Below are 23,801 nucleotides of genomic sequence, written 5' to 3' on the forward strand. Positions count from 1 at the left end.
CACACACACACGCACACACACACACACACACATACACACACACACACACACGCACACAGAAGACCTTTAAGAACATGTGTGATGACCAGCACTCATCACTTCAACAAGCAACCATATCTGCAGATGCAAGACTTGAGTTCATTAAAGACTCAGTGGCTGTATGTGTGGAGTGCAATGTTGTGTGACTTCAAATTCACAGATATTCATTAATTCTTTTAAAAACATTTTATTGAACTGAAAATGTTTTTATCCACCACATGATTAGAAACTCACTCTGGTGACAAAATGTGCTTCAACTGTAAAACATAAAATTCTGAAAAAGTTAAATGGACTCTGGAAAATATTTACAGATTTCATTCGGCCTGATACTGATGGGTATTCCACTACATAAACTGACAGCACTCACACACAAACAGGCACATTTCAAAATATACACAATAGCCTTAGTTATCACAAATGTCCCACGGAGTTCATCACACAGTTCATTGACAATCACACCGACCGTTTACCCGCCGACATCATTCAAGTCTTTGACAGATACAATCTGCGACCACGGTACAGCTGAATATGAGCAGCAGCGAAGAAGAAAATATTCTGTCGGCGAGTCAGTACTACAAAGACTCCTCCTCAGATTCACTCTCTGTGTTGGGTTTTGTCAGAAGCTCCAGCTCCTCGCCGTCCTGTGACAGAAAAGACAGGGACTCAGCTTTCCTCCTGCACTCAGGAAAACACATTATAGAGAAATATCCAGGTTTCCTACACAGAACATGGTGTGTGTGAGGAAGAGAGTGTGGGCTTGTGTGTGTGACCAGTGGTGATTTGTAGTTTTTGTGGTTTGCTCCCTACCCCTCTGGATCTCTCAAACACCTCTCCATTGATGACTCGCAGTTTTTCCTGCTGCAGGCTGTATTCCAGGTCCTTGGGTCGGCTGGCATTGTAAATAAAGATGGCCAGCAGGACTATGGGAGCCTGGAGGAAGAAGTCAAGCGAAGGGTGGAAGTTGAAGAGGAAGAAGGAGAGGGTGGTAACCAGAACAGTGGTGATCTGGCCTGTCAGCACATGGAACATGTTGTCTCTGTATTTCAAGATGAAGGCCACAGATAAACCCAGGGCAGCTGGGGACAAGACAGAGAGGAGTGTGAGTTTCTCAAATAACCATTTCTTTGGAGACAGTTATCCAGTCACTCTTTCAGTTGTCAGGAGGACGTCTGCATTTATTGCTCGTTAGCATTCCGACCTGAGTTCCTAGTTCGTTCTTAGATTAGATTTTGTATTTCACCTTTCTTCTTGGATTTGTCAGTTGCCTCTGTTTATCGTGGACTGGTATCAGCTTTATTTTTTTCTTTCTTATTCCTGCCTGTTTGGTCTCATTCCTTTGGGTCCAACCCCTTGTTTCCCTACACCCTGACATATACAGCTACAATAGAGTGGTCTGACCTGAAATAGACGCAGCGGACATCAACTTCCCACTGGAGCATCTGGAGGAGGTGAGTTCCGCCATAGATTATTTCTACTTTTGCCTGACAGTACTATGGCCATCAAGGATAAGATGGGGCTTTAATATCTTTTGAAAGAACTATCAACTGTGAGCCCTGACTTTAGTTTGAGGCAGTTATTATTACAATTATTTATTACTGTTATTTGGAACTGCTAATCTTAAAAGGCCATTATGGATTCCTCCCATAGCTCCCCACGCTGGGGGTAGCATGGAGTCTGTAACCAGCTAGCCAGTGTGCTCCAGCCTCTTTCCTTGGTAAAATGACCACTCCGGTCATTCATGGCCATGCAGGACTGTTGACCAGTTAGATAGGACCTGAATCTGAATTTAAGAGCTGTGCCAGAGAGACCACCCCGGTATTCAAGTCTGTCACTCAGAACATTATGATCTACAGTTTAAAATGCAGCACTAACCCACTCACCCTGTGTGTTTCAAGCAACTGTGTCCTGTAGAAAATGCGTGTGATAAAACACAAATTCAAATTCATTGATATTCATTACATTTTGAATCTTTTCTTATTGAACTGAAATTTCATTCATTCATCACATGATTAAACAATCTGTCCAATGACAAACTGTTTGCCTTAAAACACAGAATTTGGGAGAACCTAAAACGAACTCTGGAATAAATAGAATGGATTTCACAGCGTCCTACTAAACACAAACTCCAGTTCCGAGGCGAAAGACACAACTTCACTTGCAGCTGCTCTAACATATGGCTTTCCTCTTCATATCTCCTCTGATGTCATAGGTGGCTTCTCTGGAATTCAACTGATAGAAATTGTCATAGCCACGGAGAACTTTAATCCCTGTCAATACCTTAGTATCTCCACTTAACCACAGGGACACCAGATCACTGAACGCTCATATGAGCTGTTCTGGAAGACACTGACAAATCAGCTATGCTGCTGGTATTTAGGCATGTGAGGACTTATTACTAATCCACTCTTAACTCACCAGTGACCAGCACCAGACCCAGGGAGTAGATGTTATGCCCATGGAGGAGACCACAGTGCATTGTGAGGCCTCGTGCCTCACTGCCGAGCCCAAGGGTCAGACCATTAAACACCACACCAAAGGCATACCTACAAAATCAGGCAGCAAAGGACAAAGGTTAGAATAGATTAGAAAGAACTGAGCTGTGTGTCTTCTTATTTTCTCCATAAGTCGCTCTCACAATTTGCTGTTCTGGATGAAGATGCTCTCAGTGAGCTGGTCTCCTTCTTTCAGGATCTTCTCATTGTAGATGTTAGCCATGGCAGAGATGAAGCACTGGAGGAGGAGCAAGATGTGACCCACACCCAGAGATCGCAGCTTCCCCACCACCCTGTCCCTCCAGGCCTGCCCGGGCAGGGACGACACCCACGATTCACTGGCACTGTGATGGGAGAACAGATGTGAACAAGACAGAGTAAAACAACATAATTGACTAGCATTTGTTTGAAAGAGTGAAACTCTCCCTGCAGCCCGAGGAATCATTAAATTATAGGCAATGATTAACAACTGTGACAGACAGTGAATGTTTTGCCCTTTGAGAAGAAACAATCTTTACTTTAAATGCAGCTTTGATTTTGATCTTCTTTGTTTTTAACTGCCCACCGTGAGTCCAGCAATCTTACAGAGAGCAATGATAAATCGGTGGAGCACTTTTTTCAGATGTTCCATGCGTTGCCTATTAATGCATTTCTGTAATCATTTTCTGTTACCTGCTGTTCCTCATCTGCTCCATCAGCTGTGTGTAGAGTAGGCAGGAGTTGGAGGGTGTGGAGAGGGGATTTGAGTGGAGACCTGTTACAGCTATGGTCTTCTGGGTGCTCCCTGATCCTGTTGTCAAGGAAACAATGGACAGGAAGAGGACAACTAACGCTGCCCACTGAACCCAGGACAGTCGCCTCCTGATGGAACAGGTGAAAATCACAATTAGTACACATGAAGAATTACACAGTGATATGTATGAAATGGTGTACCAGTAAAAAAATGGCAAGGCTGAGTGTGGCTTTGCTTTAGTATAGCTTTGGAACAAGTGCAGTACAGTCAGCAATACTGTTCTACAGCATAGTGACGTCAAATCTCACTTTGAAAACACTGTCACAGGGAATGAGAACAATAAGTGTATCGACAGATGAACACTCATCACCTTTCATCTGCGGTCACAGTCACGAATCACACTCACTATCCGATTGAAGAACAGGACATTACAGAGTTGTCAACGGAGCCACTTACTTCAGAACAATTCTGAAGAGTACAGCTGTGGTCAGGATGACAAAGTTGGAGTACAACACTGCCATGGCCTGAGAACAAAAGGAGAAAGAGCTGCTTTAGAGATAAACAGCAGAGTGATAGCAGAAGTCTTTGGACAGGACATTTTGTATAAGCTGGTATAGTATGAGAAAAAGTCTACATTTAGCTCATGTTTTTTCACTGAAATCCCAAGAGGGTTGCAAACGTTACGAAAAGCCACAGCTTCCCCACACGCTGACTGCTCTCCTTGTTACCATCTGTACACGATACAGGAACTTGACAGCACGTACCGCCACACTCAACTACAGTTTCCACCACCAGACCATCAGGCTTCTGAACACCTAGGCCCCATCACCATCAAAACTCATCCAATCTCTACTTACACGACTTAATGCGCACTTCTTTTCCTTCTAATTTCTAGTGTAGGGTATAGGATACATTATTGTATAGGAACATGCTGCTGCATCTCTCTTGCACAATAACCATGACTGCTGCCACAATCAGGACTTACACACTCATTATGCAATAATGTTAACATACTGTCTGCACTGTTTACATAGGAATACACTGTTACCAGAACACACTAGACCTGCTCCATACCCTTTACTTTTACTAATTCTCTTCATCATATACAACCATTTCCATAAATGTTGGGACACTGTGTAATACTTAAATAGAAACAAAATGTGAATGGGGGTGCATCAGTGCACATGGCATGGCTAACCTGCATTATGAAATGTAAAATAGAACAAAGGAGAGCCCAAACTGTTGAGCAGCTGAAATTATACATCAAGCAAGAATAGGAAAACATTCCACTTTCAAAATGACAGCAGTTGGTCTCTTCAGTACACAAACATCCCATCCCAACTGTTTTCAAAAGTGTTGCTGGCATCAGGATATCGTTTTCAAAAAAACAATTAAATTTCTCAGTTTCAGCATTTCATATGTTGTCTTTGTGCTACTTTTAATGAAACATGGAGTTTCAGTGTTTTGCAAATCCTAACATTCTGTTTCTATTCACATTTTACACAGTGTCCTAACTTTGTGGAAACAGGGTTGTATGTATATAGTGTCAAATGTGTGTGTGTGTGTGTGTGTGTGTGTGTGTGTTTTCTTATCCAACACATATGAACCTTCATATGAATTAAATTTAAAAACAACTAAACTAAATACAGTGTGGTTCATGGTGGTTGAACAATGGCAACTGACTTCCTCCAGACGCCCTAATATAAACCTAGCACACAGAATATTTCCCGAGCGTACTGGTCATAACTAAACTAAACTAAATATTAAAGTCTTAACTAACAGGCTGCAGGTAGGTCATCACATAGAAGATGATGAGGTTGTCGAGAAAGTAGAGGAAAGCAGGAACAGCCCACTTCAGGGAACTGACGAGGGAAACACTGGAGGAAAAGCCCAGCTCTCTGCATGATCGTTCCTCTGAAGAAGAAGACAAAAAGAGCTAGTAAACACTCCTTACCATCACACACACAAAAACACTGCGACAGCTGTGACGTCGATGATTACCTCTGACTATGACCCTGACTGACATGGCCAGACAGAAGAGCAGTTTGAGCACCTCAGCAAGAAGATTGACAGAAGCAGGAAGGAAGTCATACTTGTTTTCTGCAAATTGACCATCAACAAAGACACAGTCAGCACGCTGCCAGCACTTCAATGGAATACACAGAAAGACTTTAAGACCTTTTTATAACGTGTTTTTCAAAAGGGCGCTGCTGACTTGAAGCGTCATTGTGTCACTGTCAATCCGTCACCTGCATTGGCAGAGAATTTGAGCAGTAGGATGCGACTCGTCCCCAAGGATACGAAACCCAGGCCGAGGGCCAGAGTGTATGCTGATGAGCGGGAGCACAGCCTGGAGCAGGAATGGCAGCTCACCATGGCTCCGACTGGAACTGGATGCAGTCAAACCGGCTGAGAGTCAATGTAAACACAGACATATAGTGCCGGGACGAGAGTGGCGCTCAGTATCTTCGGTGTGCTGGGTTTCAGCTTTAGAATCTGTGTTGCAAAAGAGATGGATGACATTAGTGTATCTCTATCCAAGAATACTGAGATCAACAAAGTCATTTTCTACAGCTCAAATGTTGTCAGTGAAAAGTCTGCAAACAATCTCCTGTCACAGCGCGGCAGGATATGAAGATGAACAGCTGTCAGTGACAGAACAAAAATGGAAATAAAGGAAGTGTGGGGAAATGAAAACAACACTGCAAGAGAGTGAGGCTGGGAATCACTTGGACTGTGCAGACGTAGCAATGGGAATCTTTTCTTATCTTCCTACATCTTATAGACTAAAGGAAAAATAATAACAAACGACAGATCGATAATCGTTACTAGCAGTATTAAGGTCTACCTTAGAATGCTCTAAAATGCTAAACACTTACAACAAAAGCTCAACCGCTACGTTTTTGTCAGGGATGTAAGCTGTTCTACTCAAACAATGAAGTTAAGAATTGAACTAGACGAGCAACGAAGCCCGTAACGTTAACGTTAAACTCAAAGCTAACGTGAAGTTAGCATCATTTGCACCGCCATGTTACTAAACACCTCCAATAAAAGCAATACGCGTATTCTTTTCTTTACTCTTACACATATTAATGATGACATCCCCAGCTGAGAAAATAAAACAGGCTTACTTGTTATTTTCCCATTTCCCAAGACATGACTGAAGTGTTGCGTTGCTTCCACCGACCCTTGCGCTTCCTGATTATTCTGCGCAGGCGTACTGGCACAATACACTGTTAACGTTGACGTCAGTACAACTCCGCGAAACTCATATGTACACGGACTTTGAATTATCTCTACCTGAGAAGATTGAAGTCTGTCCTATATTTTCTGTATGTGAATAAATAACTGTTTGCAGGAAGTCTTTTTTTTTATCTACTTTTGGCTTTTGTTTTATGTAGTCGCACAGTGAATAAGTGACGTATTAAGCAAGAATTGCAGCGACTCTGAACGAAAATCCAACAACCTTCGGGCAAGACACGTAAAACAAAGAGCTGCTATGTATGTGCAGGCGTATGAGTATTTTCCCTGTTAGGAGACGTTTAAATACGTTTCTGGGGGAGGAAATGGCACGAGTTCTATCCTAGTAATATGATAAATATATTTTATAAATATTTTGTGTTTCCTTCAAGGGTATTGTTGGCTATTTTTGTCCTGAAATATTCCCACTCTCCAACACTTCAAGTTGTATATAGCAATGGAACAATGATCATCAAGATGTTTCCTCACCAGTAATTCTCATGAATCCAGACCAGCCTGTCTGTCCTCTCTCCTTTCGTGCTTCAGTCTGTCCTTCATCCAGAGGAAGTACTCTGCTGTGTGCAGACATTTTTATGTTCAGTATTTACTGATTACACAAACCATCTGCAAAATGAGGAACTTGCAACCCATAAGTTAACTGTTCCTTCTGCAGATTTTCCGCATCACAGCAACCAAAGCGCCACAGCTGTGAAAATGCTTCACCTAAGCGCTCATAAGCCCGTCCAGCTGAAACAAAAACACTCTGGTGGACACAGTCCCTTTCTTCACCCAGAAAACATGCATTTTTCACACCCTGTGCATCAGTTATCCATGGTGGGACTGTAGCACCGTAAGCTACATCACAGTGTGTGGTCACAACTAAGACAGATAACATCTTACCACAACAAGCTATGATGTTTGTGTGGTCAAAGGTTCAAGATGGTAGCTTTCAACCCACTGAGGCGACTGCAACTCCATAATCAAGGGTGGATGTACTCTTTAATGCATTTGTACTGATAATCCACTATATATAAAATGATAAAGGGAAGGTGTAGTGTAAATCCATGCAGTGCAGTAAAAACAGAACAATAAATACTGTATTTCACTGATAACAAGTGAAGGGAGGCCAATACACAGAAGTTATATTGTTTCTTCGTGGTACTGTTTAGGATTTTGGTTGAGTACTTGGGATAAGGCTGACAAGTGACTCCTACATAACAGACTCCAAATTCTTGAAGGAGCGACATGCTTACTTTTAGAAGTAGGTGGTGGAAGCAGAGCTGTTTTGTTCCACAATGTACACTGAGATGGTTTTATGGGATGATTTTTCCTGGGACATTTTGAGGTTACTGAAATTTGCAATGTAATTTTCAACGCTCATCCCCGCTATGTTTCTTCAGAGATGCTGGGAATAAGCACACCCCTTAAGGATGACTCACAGCAGAACACATGAGGTTTCAATTACAAGGGGAAAAAAAAAAAAAATGCCGAGACACAGTTCATTGCCCTGGGACATAATGTTTAAACAGCCGTGTGTGTGTGTGTGTGTGTGTGTGTGTGTGTGTGTGTGTGTGTGTGTGTGTGTGTGTGTCAGCAACAGATAAAGCACAGGGTGGCCCTCTCTGTCAGATCACAGCTTCTTCACTTGCAGAACAGATCGGTCTCACTTCAAGGATTGGATCCCAAATATGAAGCTCTGTGCCTGGGCTGGAGCACGGTGTCTCCTGCCCGTCCTGGTTCTTCTGGCTGTCCTCCCTGTCAAAGCAGACCAGCATCAACCCAGGGAGAGACACTATTACATTGCTGCTGTTGAGATAGACTGGAACTACTCTGGGAATGACACACACAGGTAGGACACTGGTTGGAGAATTTGTAATATTCAATGACAAGAATAAGATATACAACAGGTGTTGAAGACTATATTTAAATTCATTATAAGATGCCTACAGTATTGTGCAATTTTATTTTCTTGTATTTTATTTTGGTCTCATTGTTATTATTATTTATTCTGTCCACCTGAGCTCATCTGAGAAGTCCCGTCTAGCAGTCTGTCATAAAAGTTGTTTGTATCTTGTAAAAACAGTCCAGTCTGCCCTTGTTTAATGTCTTTGACAGCCTCGCTCACGCACACATACACACACATAGTTGTGCTGCTGCCCTTGTGAGGACACTAACTGACATAATTAATTCCCTTGCCCCTTACCCTAACCTTAGCCATCACAACTCAATGCCTAACCCCAGCCTTTCTCCCAAACCTGACCCTATCCCTAACCTAACATCCAACCCTTAAAACCAAGGTTGAACATTGAAACAGACCTTTGAAGTTGTAAGGACCAGCCAAAATGTTGACACTTTCCAAAAATGTCCTTACCCTGCAGGTTAAAAACTTGTTCCACACTTCATTATGTAGCAAGGGCTCAGCTTCTCTGCCACACACACAGTTGTGTTTCCACAATTTTTAGGGACATTACATAGACTTACTTCATTTCCTGGTTACTAATCATAACCATAACCACTGCCTACCTAACCCAAGCCTTCACCCTAAAATTTGATAGTTTATGTTGCAGAGACCCCACACACACACACCCACACACACACACACATACACACACATTAAGACCCATACTGAGTGACGCACATTAGTTGCAACATCTGAGGAAACTTGTGACATCATATCTTGAAAGTCTATCTTCTTGATATACAGTGTGGTTTGTGTGTGTGTGTGTGTGTGTGTGTGTGTGTGTGTGTGTGGTTTGTTTTTCTTGTGTGTGATTCATGTTTTGTGTTTTTCTCCCATTCCGTAGGTCTGGTCCAACCTATAAGAAAGTGGTCTTTCGGGAGTATGAGAAAGACTTCAGACAGGCTAAGACTCATCCCTCCTGGTTAGGTAAACTTGCGTTGGGTTTGCATGAACATGCACACTGTCTGGCTCGAACTTCTAAGAAACACTCATTCTGTCTCCAAATCCACTTTCCACTCACTACTATGTGACTCCCTTTTAGCTGCTAATTAGTCAGCAAATAATTAACAACAGTTTCAAATGAAACAAGAAACCACAGTGACATATTATCCGTTTCTAGGAACAATATAATGCAGTACCAGAAAGGCTAAATCTATAAATATTATCCTTATGCCATTTATGTACATTACAATATATGGGCTGATGTTGAAAGTATACTTGCTGCTCAATGACAGTCAGCGAATCACCAACAATAACACAGAAAAACAGTAAAGAGTCAGTATGACGCTTCGTTGCCAGCTCTGGTGTGTCATGATGATGTTAATGATGATGGATTCCAAATAAATTTAAGTCTGTCTCTCTTTGCAGGCCTACTTGGACCCACACTGAGTGCAGAGGAGGGGGAGACGATTGTTGTCACTTTCAGAAACATGGCTACTGGACCGTACAGCATCCACCCACATGGGGTTTCCTATGGGAAACAGTCTGAGGGTGAGTGCCTGCAGATGATTCTGGCAGCTGTGACAAACCTGAAGATACCAGAAACACTCAACAACGCTATTTGTTAGGATCAATGCGGGTGTTCATGATGTTACTCACTCTAATAATTACACAGCATTGGCCAACACAACAAACAACCTTGTTTGTCTTTTTCTGAAATATTAACCAGCACAGGCAGATTATCAAAGTAGACGGTACTGAAGTCCAACAGGAAGCATTGCTAAGCCTTAGGAAATCACTGTCTGTCCATCAGATATAACAAGACATTAGTGCCACTCAGGACGTAGGAAATTAATACAAAGCACTCCTTAATTCACTCTGAATGCAAAGGTCAGAGTGCAGAGAAAATCAAATTGAAAGAACAGCTTGCGGGGAAGTCTTCATTAAGTCTTCATTATTTTTGGGTCTTAAGCGGAATGTCAACAAATTTTGTTAGGAAAGTCAATAATGCCCTCAGACCCATGTTTGGAAATAGTACTTCATTAATTAGACCATTCTGGTGGTTTTCCATTTCAAACTGAATGCCTTTGTTTCTTGCAGGAGCCCACTACTTTGACAACACATCACAGAAAGAGAAAGAGGATGACGTAGTGCTGCCTAACTGTGAGCATGTTTACTACTGGGAGGTGACCTCAGATGTCTCTCCACGGCCAGATGACCCTACCTGTCTCACCTACACTTATATCTCCCACCAAAATGTTGTTGAGGACTACAACTCCGGCCTCATTGGTACTTTGCTCATCTGCAAGCCAGGTAAGTAATAAATGTGTGCTCTCACTTATGCCTGATGGGAAAATCACACAGTATCAGTTGCTGCTGCATCTAAATGACGTGGTCTCTCTGTCTCTCTGCAGGCAGTCTGAATGAGTTGGGAAAACAGATCGGAGTCCATCAGGAGTATGTGTTCCTTTTTGGGGTTTTTGATGAGAAAGAGAGCAAGTACAAGCCAAACAGCCATGCCCCAGACAGCCATGTCAAATACACCATCAATGGATTCACAGAGGGATCGCTTCCTGGTAAGTCTGTCCAACAGACAGTCATTTTGCCATCATTGAGTAAGAGAGTGAGCCACCTTGGTGATGTTGTTTTAACTTGATGTGCAGGTGACTTCGAGGTACCTGGAAAAGCTTTTCCATTTTTTTTTCCCAACTAAATTTCAGAGGGAAATGTTGTTCTTTGTCCTTCATTTTATATGACAGTTGTTCTTACAAGGTGCTCTGCCGATAATGATTTCCATACAGAACATGTAAAATACTTACCTGTCAAATTCCTGTACTGTTGTAGATTTAACTACCCAATGCTGTGAAGGGATGTTGAAGTTACTACATCACCATCTGAACCTAAAATGTTAAAATTACATTATATAACATTATTTACATTATATGACTGTTAACAGTCAAACCTCTGTTCTAAATCAGTGTGGAAAGTATATTAAACTGCAAATAACCAAAACAGTAATGTTGATACTTCACACTACTGTTTGTTAAACTGACTACAAAGGACACTGATGCCTGAAAATCAGTCTTTGTTGTTTGATAATTATACAATATTTTCATTAGGAAATAGTCTATTGATTATCTTTTGATCATTTGTTTAGTCCGTAACAAGGCACAGACTAGTAAAACTGTCTATCCTAATATCCTTGAATTCCTAGCATGATGTCTTCAGATGGCTTGAAAACAGAGAAAACCAGTAAATCTCTGTCACTTGAGAAGCTGGAATTAGAGAATTCTTCAGTATTTTTACTTAACAATTAACTGTTGTTAATTACAACTCTGATTCCAAAAAAAATGGGATGCTGTGTAAAATGAAGACAGAATTCAGTAATTTGAAAATCCTTTTTGACCGATAGTCAATTAAACACAAAGACAAGGTATTTTAATTTAACTTTAAAGTCGTACTATGGAGGAACAATAATTCTATGTAACTTTATATGACATATCATTCAAACATAACTTTCAGGTTGCATAAAAATACACTGTGATTTTGTCAAGATATGAATTTATACTCAATAACATTTACATTTTTTTGTAAGTCTGGTTGTTCTGTGGTTTAAGTGCAACCTGCATGTGATTTCAATGCATTTCACGTGAGACGTTGTCCCATTGAGCTGCCGTCAGTTTATGCACTCATTCTGAATTTGTTGTCTGCAATACGTTCCAAAAAAAGACAGGGGCATATTTACCACTGTGTTACATTACCTTTTCCTGTAACAACACTGAGACAACTTACAAGCATGTGAAACTGAAGACACTAATTGGTGAAGTATGACTAGCTTGATGTATGACTTCAGTTGCTCAACAGTCCAGAGTCTCTGTCGTCATGTTTTGTCATTCTTAATACACCAGGTCTGGAATACAGACAGGCCAGTCTCTTACTCACACTCTTTTACTGTGAAGGCACACTGTTGTAACGTGTAGAATCAGAATCAGAATCAGCTTTATTGGACAAGTATGTGTGCGCATACAAAGAATTTGCTTGCCTAGAAAAAAAAGAAATGCAATAGCTTGTGCAAAAACATAAAATAGACAACATATACAATGAAATTTACAATGTGTATTGACAGTGACACAATGCTGGAATAAGCAGGGACATCACTGAAAAAGACGTCGTCTGGATGGCAGCATGTGTTGTTCCTAAACTTGTATGTGCCTTTGAGCATTAATGGTGCATCACAGATGTGTCAGTTATCCATGCCGTGTGCACTAACACACCCTCATACCGTTACAAATGCTGCTTTTTGAACTTTGCTCTGGTAACGGTGTGGATGGTCCTATTCCTCTTTAACCTGGAGGAATCAAATTGAAATGTGGACTCGTCAGACTACAGAACACTTTCTCACTTTGAGTCCATCTCAGAGGAGCTCAGGCCAGAGAAGTCGATAGTGTTTCTGGACGTTGTTGATATTTGGCCTTCGCTTGACCTGGTAGAGCCTTAACTTGTATTTGTAGATGCAGCGACAAACTGTGTTCACTGACAATGGTTTTCTGATGTGTTCCTGAGCCCATGTGGTAATATGTAGTAATATCCTTTATACAATCATCTTGGTTTTAAATGCAGCGCTGCCTGAAGGATCAAAGGTCTCGGGCACTCAATGCTGGTTTTCAGCCTTGTCCCTTGCAAGCAGACATTTCTATGGATTCTCTGAATCTTTTGATGATATTATGAATTGTAAATGGTGAACTCCTTAATTTCCTCCCAATTGTGTGTTGAGAAATATCTTCAACTGTTTTACTATTTGCCCACGCAGTTTTTCACAGTAGTGAACCTCTCTCCATCCTTGCTTGTGAACGACTGAGTCTTTCCAGGATGCCCCTTTCATAGCCAATCATGATACTATCACCTGTTACCACTGAACCTGTTTACCTGTGCAATGTTCCAAACAGGTGTTTTTGGAGCATCCTACAGCTTTCCCAGTCTTTAGTTGCTCCTGTCCCAACTTGTTTGGAACTCATCAAATTCAGAAAGAGTGTATATTTACTTTCACCCAAATGAAATATCCGACTGCTTCCTCCACTACTGCTTGTATGTACAGATTTATGATGAATGATAAACACCACGGTCTATGCGGTGTACAGTCAGTGAAAAGACACTCACCAGATGTCCTGCATGAACAGAACTATTCCAAGATAAAATCCACCATCTCACCAACAGTCTCCTCTTTTCTTTCCAGATGTAAGTCTGTGTGCCCATGCCTCTGTGAGCCTGCATCTTGTCGGTATGAGCTCAGAGCCTGAGGTATTCTCAGTGCATATGAATGGGCAGGTGCTGCAGCATGACGGTCATAAAGTGTCATCAGTGGGCCTGATCAGTGGCTCCTCTGCCACTGCCAGCATGGTGGCTCTCCACACAGGCCGCTGGCTGCTCTCCTCACATACCGTCAAACACATGGAAGGTAAGTGTTTCTCTACACAGATGAATAGATCCATCATCCACCATGCGTGAATGCTTTCTACTAACATAACTACACTTACCAGAAAAATTCTGTTTCTGCCATTGCAGCTGGCATGCATGGTTTTGTGGATGTGAAAAAGTGTGATGGCTTCAACGCACCCCGCCGAAAGATGACCATTGAACAAAAACGACACAGCAGGGAGTGGAAATACTACATTGCTGCTGAGGAAATTGTCTGGGACTATGCACCTAACATGCATGAACATATTGACGAGTAAGCAGCATTTATAGCATATTTATGCATTTGATAGCATTTTTAAAGGTGTGCATACAAAGTAATCAGACATCCCTCTGTAGCCAAATATATTCTTTGTGTTACAACTAATTTAAAGTAGTGTGTAGTACTGTAGTATTTTCAATATAGCATTTCAAATGAAGCGATATACATTGCTCTTTTTACTGTCACAACAGACTGTGATAGTGCTGCTGATTACTGTGTCTCTTCCCTTTTGTTTATGGAAATTATATCAATGCTTCAAAATTAAATAAAACATTTTTTCGTGTAGGGACTTCAAGATCCAGTACCTGAGGCAGTCATCAACACGTATAGGTGGAAAGTACAAGAAGGCAGTCTACACGCTGTACAAAAATGAATCTTTCACTGAAAGGTTAGAGACCAAGCAAAGGAAAAATGAGCTTGGGATCTTGGGTCCAGTGATCAGAGCGCAAATCAGAGATGTCATCAAGGTGAGATCATATTCAGTTAAATCCATCAAGTGTGATGATATGAAAACATAAAAAATCTGATTCTCCTCCATGACTTAACATCACTGAAACAAGTTATACTTGATCTTGGTACCTTTCCTGAGGAATATCAGGAAAGGTACCAAGTGTCTGCTGAAATCTGGTCATTGTGTTCAATTATTGACTGCAAAAGACTTGGAAATAATTGTTGAAGATTTAATTTTGTGTTTATGTTAATAAAATAATTGTCTTCTCAATTTGGAGAGCTATATAAGAAAATGGTCTACAGTTCTATGCTGTTCAACTGCTGTGGATATAAACACTATCAAATTAAAGATTAAAGTTAGCACTTTAACCTCAATCAATGACTGTGAGCAAAGAGCCAACTCACAAGTCATGGTCACTCTAACACTGACTCTACAGACTGCATGTCCTCACACATCCTTCTGTCCTTTTATAGATTGTTTTTAAGAACATGGCCTCCAGGCCTTACAGCATCTATCCGCATGGACTGACAATAGAGAAGTCAGAAGAGGGAGTCAACTACCCAGCAGGAGGTACTTAATGTCTCCTTACTGAAAACAAACTGAACACTTGAGTATGGTGGACTATTGACTCTGGATTGATTATATAAAATGATTAAAATAAAATCAATGAGCTGTATCTCAATGTTGTTGCCAGGCAATCAGTCTCATGGTGTTAAGCCAGGTGAGACTTACACCTACGTATGGAAAGTAGTTGAAGAGGATGAGCCTTTGGATGGAGACTCTCGATGTCTGACGCGGGTGTACCACAGTGCAGTGGACACACCACGTGACATCGCCTCAGGACTCATAGGACCGATCCTCATCTGCAAGAGTCAGTCCCTCAATGTCAGGAATGTGCAGGTAAAAAGATTCTACTTTCATTTGTAGCCATGCTAGCGGCATAGTTTGTAGAAATGGCAATGTCTGTCTGTCTCTCTGTCCATCAGTTGATCCACCAATGTGGTCCACACGGAAATCTCAGCAACTATTAAATGGATGTCATGCATGCATCCTCTTGTGCCACAATACAATTGATGTTTGTGGTTTTTAGTGACATGACCAATTATTGATTGGATTGCTACTAAATTTGGTACAGACATTCATGGTCCTCTCAGGACAATTTGTAAATACTTTGGTACACCCTTGATGATTCATCTAGTGCCATCATCAGGTCAACCAGCTGACCTGTAATGGTTTTCTTGGCCTATGAGAGAGGAGCAAAATGTTTAGTTTGGCAATAAAATAAAATTTAGCTACACTGATTTTATATTACACAGACTTTTAATATTTGTTAAACTATGATATTATTTGACAAATGTGCACATTCCTATGTCCTCTTTCAACATACTTGACATGTTTGAAGAGAAAACTGTCAAAATCAAAACTCAAAATTCAGATATACAAAAATATACGATAAAGGTAAAATATTTTAAAATGAATAGAGGTTTTGTTTCAACAGCTAAAAGCAGACAAGGAGCAGCATGCCATGTTTGCTGTGTTCGATGAGAATAAGAGCTGGTACCTGGAACACAACATTCGCCAATATTGTGATCGATCCAAAGTCAACAAGGAAGACCCAGACTTTTATAAGTCCAACGTCATGCACAGTAAGTTTTGCCAAAATCAGACTGAAGCTAATAAAAGTTCATCCTAAAAGATATGATATATTCTCTCATAGCCTGAGCCATGCATAGGCTTCAACTGCCTTTCAGATGACTAATTTTCATGTAAATTTTCCTCACAGCAATCAATGGTTATGTGTTTGAGAGTGGCCCACTCTTGGGCTTCTGTAATGGTGAGGTTGCAACATGGCACGTGTCCAGCATTGGAGCACAGAACTACATCCAAACAGCGACATTCTACGGCCATACCTTTGAGCTGAATGAGCGAACAGAGGACTTTCTCAGCCTCTACCCCATGACTGGAGAGTCGATCAATATGAACATGGACAACATTGGTCAGTCAGGACTTACAATACCTTTTTAATATCAAACTGTGTATTGTGTATCCAAATATAGAGGGTGATATTAAGTATAATATCCATAGAAATTATTGCTAGCTATGTGAAAAGTGACAGCTGTTCAGTTTTTATTGATCTTTTATGATGATTTTTATGTGTCTTTCAGGTGTGTGGCTCCTGGCCTCCCTGAATTCCCATGAGACAACCAAAGGAATGCGCTCAAAGTTTCAAGATGTTGAGTGCTATCGTGACTACCAGTATGAGTACAGTGACTATGAAGATCCAGCATCGCAGAAAGAATTTACTGTGTGGAAGCCTCCAAGCTTGGATGAAATCAAGAAGGAAGAAGAGAAGCCAGAACCTGTGAAAGAAACACCAGCAGAGATAGATATTTACACAGAAATGTTTGCAAATGAATTAGGTCTCAGGTCTCGGAAGAATCAGTCTAGTATCTCAGATGTGGAGGAGCTGGATCTCTCTTTCCTTGACTATGATGCTATTGATGTGCTTGATGGTGATATAGATATCACCCTTAATTTCACAGGAACAAAGGGGAAAAGTGCGACCTCTATTCCAAAGGCAAATGCACTAAATGAGACATTCCCAAATTGGAAGGTGGTAGATGCACTAAATCTTACAGCAGCTAATTGGCTAACCCAAAGCTTCAGAGAGAATTCAACACATATGCAGAACAGTAGTATTCCATCGACAACAGCAATAGATCATAATGCAACAGAATTATCAATGGTTGGAAATGTATCTAGACAGATTACCAATCGTACTGTAACATTACATAGAAATTCCAGTTCCATCTTGGAGACTGACAGAATGAATGTAACGTTGACTGGTGATAACCAGACTTCTGTGGACAGGATCTTGGCAGAAGGCTCTGAGGAGAGACTCACCAGAGGGGATGTGTTCTTTTACCCTCCTCTATCCAATTTGAGTACCAGTGATCTCCACAGTACACCAGAGGGCAATGTCACTGCTCTGTCACGCAGTACAAAAAAGGAAGATGAGAATGACACAGCAACTAACCATTTTAACGTGCCAGTAGATGGAGCAAACCATTCACTGTCTGTTCCAGTGGCTGATGTTGGAGAAGGTGGCATCAACAGCACAGACAGACACAATTTGACCATCTTTGAGTTGGAGGTGGAGAGAACAGACAACAACACCAGTGACAGCAACTTTCCAATCACCACAGCAGCGCCAGCAGAGTATGGACTTCAAAAGAATTCCTCTGAAATTGTGGCGAATCCAACCAATTCCAGCCTTGAAAATGTAACACATATTTTGCTTGAAGCAGGGCCCTTACAGAATGTCACAGTGAATAAGACCTTATCAAATTCATCAGGGGAGATTAGTTCAGAGAGTAGAGAAAATGTCACAACTCTTCATGCTGAGTTGAACCACACATCTTCTGTGCAAGGTTTTTCCAATGACACTATCATTTCAGGTAACCTGTCCCTCTCCAGTGATGTAGAGAGAAAGAGCAGTTCTGAGGAGCTAGGCACCTCTGACAGCAGTGAAGAAGTGTTTATCTACCTTAAAGAAAACAATACAGATTTTATTAAAACGACATCCGTCCAAATACAGGGGCACAATTGGACTTACGAAGGAACTCACCAAATGGTACCCATGGAGATTCCTGATTACATAAAGAAATATCTTGGGAAAGAGACCCCTCAAACAACACCAACCCCAAAGAAGATCAAGACGGTGAACCTCCGACAGAGACCCCGGAAGGGTCAAGGCATGAAAACAAAGAAAAGGAAGGAATACAGGCCTCAGGCCAGGAGTGGCTTACCATTCTCTCCTCGTGGATTCAATCCAGGCATGACCCCACGTGGGTCACGACCCCAAGCCCCACAACCTGTTTCTGATGAGGAGGAGCTCATTAACATGCCCGTGGTCATTGGTGTTCCCCGTCCCGATTTCAGTGACTACGAGCTGTATGTTCCTGGGGATGAACCAGATCATCTAGGTCTGGAAGAGCACAATGTGAAAGAAGATGAATATGAATATGTAATGTACAAAGATCCCTACAGCGGTCATGAAGACATCAAGAATCTCAACCTGGATGAGACAACTAAATACTACTTAAAATTCTCAGGCCCAAATGTCAAGACTTACTTTATTGCTGCAGAGGAGGTTGAGTGGGACTATGCTGGCTATGGACAGAGGTAAGCTCAGTGATAGCAGTAAGAAAAGATCATATGACATTTGAAAAGACATTAACATTTACTGGAAAAGTGTACAGTAGGTACACATCTATAGACATGCAAAGCTGAATGAAGATCCTGTTATCCCACAGGAGGCAAGACAACTTACAACAAAACAGTCGAGAAACTAAGTTCACCAAGGTGGTTTTCCGAAGTTACATGGACAGTAGCTTCAGCACACCTGAAATCCGTGGAGAAATAGATGAGCATCTAGGCATCCTGGGACCTGTCATAAAGGCAGAGGTTGGACAAAGCATCATGGTAAGACTGTCAGCATCAGCTGTATCAGCTTCAAACTGTATTAACTTCAAACTGTTTCTTGGCTGGGAACAGTAACTTCCTGCTGGGGGCTAGCTGTTTCCCCTTTTTTTTTTTTACAATTTTTGTTTGAAACTAACTGTTCTCTAAAACGTTAGACATTTACAAGACTACCAAACGTCTTTTTGTCTTGTAGGTGGTGTTCAGGAACAATGCCAACCGTCCATACTCCTTACACCCAAATGGCGTTTCCTATACCAAGCAGACAGAGGGTCTGTCTTATGAAGATGGCTCTAAATACTGGTATAAATATGACAATGAGGTTCAACCTGGTACCACCTTCACATATATGTGGAAGGTTCATTCTATGGTTGGGCCAAATCCAGGCGAGTCTCACTGTCGGACCTGGGCCTACTATTCAGGTGTTAATCCTGTGAGTAATTTGTGCATGAAAAATTTAAAAGTGTACTATACTGTAAATTTAGTGTAGCGGGCATTGAGGAAATTGCAATTACAAATAGATATTAAAGTTAACATATGAAGAACATGAGGATCTTTCTGTGGAAAAAGATGAATGGGCTGAAAGTAACATAAACTGCAGCACCAGCATTGTGTCAGTTTTCTACAAACTCATGTCATTTGAAAGATACTGAATCACATACATATTTTACACATAGGAGCTTCACATTAAGATTAAACTAGATGTGACACGTTAAACTATGTGTTTGGGTTGAGCACAATGGAATGTATTCACATTTAAAAAACTAATATTAACCCTAGTGTGTGCTCTGTCTCTTAGGAAAGGGATATACACTCGGGCTTGATTGGGCCTTTGCTGGTGTGCCGAGAAGGCACCATGGACAGAGAATTAACAGACATGAGGGAGTTCACACTGCTTTTCATGACCTTTGATGAGTCGCAGAGCTGGTACTATGAGAAGAACCATGAGATTATACAGAGGAAAAACCGAAGGAGAGTTATGGACCCCAGCTTCAAGGAGAACCTCAAGTTCCATTGTAATGCATTATGTACCTTCAACTAACCTGGTTTAAATGATCCTCCACCCAAAATCTTTTGACTGTGATAACCAAGAATTATATAGCATGCTAATTTACACAGACAATGAACATCCATTGTTGATAACATAAAACCTTGATTCCCAAAAAGTTGGGATGCAGTCTAAAATGTAAATCAACAAACAGAATGTGATCATTTGCAAACAAACTGTTTATTGACAGTTTTACAAAATTTTTTGTCTGTTGTTCCCAAGCCATCAATGGCATTATATACAACTTGAAGGGTCTGAGGATGTACACCAACCAGCTTGTGTGCTGGCACCTGATCAACATGGGATCTCCCAAAGACTTTCAGAGTGTCCACTTCCACGGACAGACGTTCCTCCACAAGAAGACCACCAGCTACAGACAGGCTGTCTATCCGCTACTGCCTGGTGAGCAAAATAATGCTTTTGTGCTTTCAAGTTTTGAATCGAAGTCAAACAGTGTTTGGATTGACAATACCTCAACAGTTGTAATGTAGAGAATAGCTACTACTACTTGATGTCATCAATGTATCGGAGACAGTATGTCTCAGCTTAATTACTTTACTAAACTGTCCTTGCAGGGAGCTTTGCTACTCTGGAGATGTATCCTACCAAACCTGGCCTATGGCAGTTGGAGACGGAAGTTGGCTTCAACCAACAGAAGGGCATGCAGACTCTCTTTCTGGTTCTAGATAATGGTACAAATACTCAAAACACTCTGCTACATTTCCAGTATTATTTTCTAACTACACTGACATACTGTCATTCTGTGTTTTAATATTGAGATATTGCTTGTATGTCTACTCCAAGACTGCTACCGTCCATTGGGTCTACAGTCAGGCAGTGTAAAGGATGACCAGATTACAGCGATAAACACTAGAGGTAGTCACACCTGCCTGCACCATTTGTTTTGGCAACAAATACAGTGTTACAAATACATACTACAGTCACAATGATTTGAAAAGTTTTTGCGAAAGTATTGCAGTAAAGTTCTATAAGCAAGTAAGTCACCAGAGGAATGACAATATTTCCATCTTTGAAGGATACTGGCAGCCCCATCTTGCCAGATTGAACAATCAGGGTAAATACAACGCATGGAGCACAGAGCAGAACTCCAGCTGGATTCAGGTATGTGTTGCAGGTGTGACTTGATTTGAATCTTTGCATTTTCTTTCTGTGTGAATACAATCTGCTACCTTTGGATTTACCCCTTTACAGGTGGACTTCCAGAGGCCAGTTGTGATCAGCCAGGTGGCCACCCAGGGAGCCAAGCAGCTGTTCTATTCCCAGTATGTGGTCAAGTACTCTATCTCCTACAGCACCAATCGCCGGAATTGGATCTTCTATAAGGGCGACAGCAGGGACCTGAGAAAGGTTGGGGAAGTTGATCACCTCCTTTATCAATGCAAACAGCCACAACCTAAGAGCTGTGTGTGATCACCTCTTTATTTCTCTCTGTCTGTTTCTCCATCTTTCACCAGGTATTCACTGGGAACCAGGAAGCATATGAGACTAAGAAAAACACCTTCTTTCCTCCTGTTGTTGGACGGTTCATTAGGCTCCACCCCATTAACTGGTACAACATGGCTACAGTGCGCATGGAGTTCTACGGCTGTGAGCTTGATGGTATGATGTTACTCCATGTGTAGGTGGATGTGGGCAAGCCAGAACACAAGTCAACAATTTTTAACAACAAATTTTATATTCATGTATTCATTATACAAAGCCTCATCTCCTGATATAGGCCACACTTATTTCCATCTTTTTTGTTTTTCAAAATATGTGAAATATGCAAAGCTATCTGCTTCATCAATACATTCTCCAAAGAGCATGGAAATTAGCAGGCACATCCACTGTAAGTGGCAGACTTACTTTGCAACATTTGATGTAAATGCTATTATATATATATATATATATTTCACCACCAGCATTTGCTATGCACATACACTATGAGCTCGAGATAAAGCATTTTGAGCAATTTGCAAAAGCACTTGTAAATCTGACCATAGGTGGTACTGTGATGATAAATAATTTCTCCTGTTTTACAAATACTTTCTCCAAATGGCTCCAAATGTGTACTCTAGTATTGTCATAGAGTTGGTGATCCTGTAAATGTGACAGTTCTAATCTCCTGCCTCAGGCTGCTCGGTGCCTCTGGGGATGGAGAGCGGACTGATAAAAGACCATCACATCACAGCCAGCTCCATAGCCACCAGCTGGTACTCAGGACCTTGGAGACCTTCCCTTGCCCGCCTCAACAAACAAGGCACCATCAATGCATGGCAGGCTAAGGTGCACATGCTAATGATGACATGACAGGTCAAAATTAATGCACTGTAATCTCTAGTGAGCATCAGGTAGAACACGCAGAATGTCACTGTTCCTGTGACAGAGGATCTGAGGGATCTGCCACCAGTAAGCATACACCTGCAGCTGGCAAGATCCTTAAAAATGTGTGAATTTAATAGCACCTGAATTCCTTTTGTTGTTCATATATACATGCACATAACAATCCGCAAGTCAACCCTATTTTCTCTGTCTGTCTGTCTGTCTGTCTGTCTGTCTGTCTGTCTGTCTCTCTCTCTCTCTCTCTCTCTCTCTCTCTCTCTCTCTCTCTCCATGCCCTCTCTTCCACAGCATAATGACATGAACCAGTGGCTTCAGGTGGAGCTGCCCCAAGTTAAAAAGATCACAGGTATCATAACGCAAGGAGCTAAATCCCTGGGGAAAGAGATGTATGTCATCTCCTACACTCTGCAGTACAGCAGCAATGGGATGCACTGGAACCACTACACAGATGATGAGGCCCTCCCTTTCAAGGTGAGCTGCAGCAAAATCACATGGAAATTGTACATCAATTAGGCTACATTAGTCCACTGATAACTGGGTTTTTGACAGTTGAGAAATGATTCTAAAACAATGTCTTTCATCACATCCAGACTTTTGTTGGAAATACAGACAACAACGACCATGTGAAGAATTACATCTACCCTCCTATTTTCTCCCGCTTCATCCGAATCATTCCCAGAAGATGGGTGGGCTCCATCACCATGAGAATAGAACTACTGGGCTGTGACTTTGAGTGATGCAGACACACACACACACACACACACACACACACACACACACACACACACACACACACACACATAACAAATGACACATAACAAATCAACCATTCACACCTACATCCAAATAAACATACATGCAAAACACTTAAACACACAGGAAGTCTACGCCCAGATCCACTTTGACACATGTGGCCATGTATGAAGGATGCTACATACATAAATATACTAAGTGTCATTCTTTGCATGCAAGGAAAAGCAAACACATACATTTATTACTGAAGCCATTTCTCAAATGTCATACAGCTCATGAAACTAAACTGTTACATAAATGAGGACTCCTGCCACTGGAAAATTTCATTTTCTTTCTCGCAGATTTGGATGTTGAAAACAAATAGGATGCAAAGAATTCTTCAATTTTCTACAAATGTCTACATTTTACAGTGTTTTATTTTACAAATACATGCCCAGTTAAAGCTGTAAAACTCATTGGAAAGTAAGCACAAGTAATCTTAACTCTTTTGTCAGTAGTTGTATGTTTTTTTGGATAACTAGCGGCATTTTTAAGCTGATATATGGCATTCTGTTTATCATAAATTAATGAAAATGAATGTAAATAT

The 23,801-nt window shown here is 41.2% G+C and overlaps 2 protein-coding genes across 3 annotated transcripts; one reads left to right on the forward strand and one right to left on the reverse strand.

Annotated features, from left to right (window-relative positions):
* Positions 1 to 210: 210 nt before the first annotated feature.
* Positions 211 to 6,486, reverse strand: slc35a5 (solute carrier family 35 member A5). Of its 2 annotated transcripts, none has more exons than XM_076747812.1 (10): positions 6,396 to 6,486; positions 5,514 to 5,760; positions 5,266 to 5,364; positions 5,045 to 5,178; positions 3,721 to 3,788; positions 3,204 to 3,392; positions 2,675 to 2,875; positions 2,455 to 2,582; positions 847 to 1,115; positions 211 to 680 (listed from the first exon to the last, which is right to left on the reverse strand). In XM_076747812.1, the coding sequence occupies exons 2-10, from the start codon at positions 5,638 to 5,640 to the stop codon at positions 612 to 614; spliced, it is 1,284 nt and encodes a 427-aa protein (XP_076603927.1). In that variant the 5' UTR covers positions 5,641 to 5,760; positions 6,396 to 6,486; the 3' UTR covers positions 211 to 611. The 2 variants fall into 2 exon arrangements, with proteins under 2 accessions (XP_076603927.1, XP_076603928.1); XM_076747813.1 differs by having other exon boundaries at positions 5,514 to 5,673; positions 6,396 to 6,463.
* Positions 6,487 to 8,192: 1,706 nt separating this feature from the next.
* f5 (coagulation factor V) lies at positions 8,193 to 23,759 on the forward strand. Its single transcript, XM_076746163.1, has 25 exons — positions 8,193 to 8,353; positions 9,309 to 9,391; positions 9,833 to 9,955; positions 10,505 to 10,717; positions 10,819 to 10,980; positions 13,638 to 13,859; positions 13,967 to 14,132; positions 14,425 to 14,605; positions 15,063 to 15,159; positions 15,284 to 15,489; positions 16,088 to 16,235; positions 16,373 to 16,585; positions 16,755 to 18,774; positions 18,906 to 19,074; positions 19,268 to 19,504; positions 19,871 to 20,087; positions 20,342 to 20,521; positions 20,695 to 20,811; positions 20,924 to 20,995; positions 21,156 to 21,241; positions 21,332 to 21,487; positions 21,595 to 21,739; positions 22,254 to 22,405; positions 22,751 to 22,933; positions 23,053 to 23,759. Exons 1-25 carry the CDS (start codon positions 8,193 to 8,195, stop codon positions 23,197 to 23,199), a joined length of 5,856 nt encoding a protein of 1,951 aa, XP_076602278.1. The 3' UTR covers positions 23,200 to 23,759.
* The last annotated feature ends 42 nt before the right edge of the window (positions 23,760 to 23,801 follow it).

This window comes from Chaetodon auriga, chromosome 13 (genome assembly GCF_051107435.1).
Source record: "Chaetodon auriga isolate fChaAug3 chromosome 13, fChaAug3.hap1, whole genome shotgun sequence".
NCBI lineage: Eukaryota > Metazoa > Chordata > Actinopteri > Chaetodontiformes > Chaetodontidae > Chaetodon > Chaetodon auriga.

Excerpts from the sequence above, each read along its gene's own strand:
- f5 (XM_076746163.1), top strand. The coding sequence starts at position 8,193 with ATGAAGCTCTGTGCCTGGGCTGGAGCACGGTGTCTCCTGCCCGTCCTG. Across the intron at positions 16,586-16,754 it reads TATGAACATGGACAACATTG|GTGTGTGGCTCCTGGCCTCC; the intron begins GTCAGTCAGGAC and ends TGTGTCTTTCAG. Across the intron at positions 21,242-21,331 it reads AGAACTCCAGCTGGATTCAG|GTGGACTTCCAGAGGCCAGT; the intron begins GTATGTGTTGCA and ends ACCCCTTTACAG.
- slc35a5 (XM_076747812.1), bottom strand. The coding sequence starts at position 5,640 with ATGGTGAGCTGCCATTCCTGCTCCAGGCTGTGCTCCCGCTCATCAGCA. Across the intron at positions 1,116-2,454 it reads GGGTCTGGTGCTGGTCACTG|CTGCCCTGGGTTTATCTGTG; the intron begins GTGAGTTAAGAG and ends TCTTGTCCCCAG. Across the intron at positions 681-846 it reads TGTTTGAGAGATCCAGAGGG|GACGGCGAGGAGCTGGAGCT; the intron begins GTAGGGAGCAAA and ends TTTCTGTCACAG.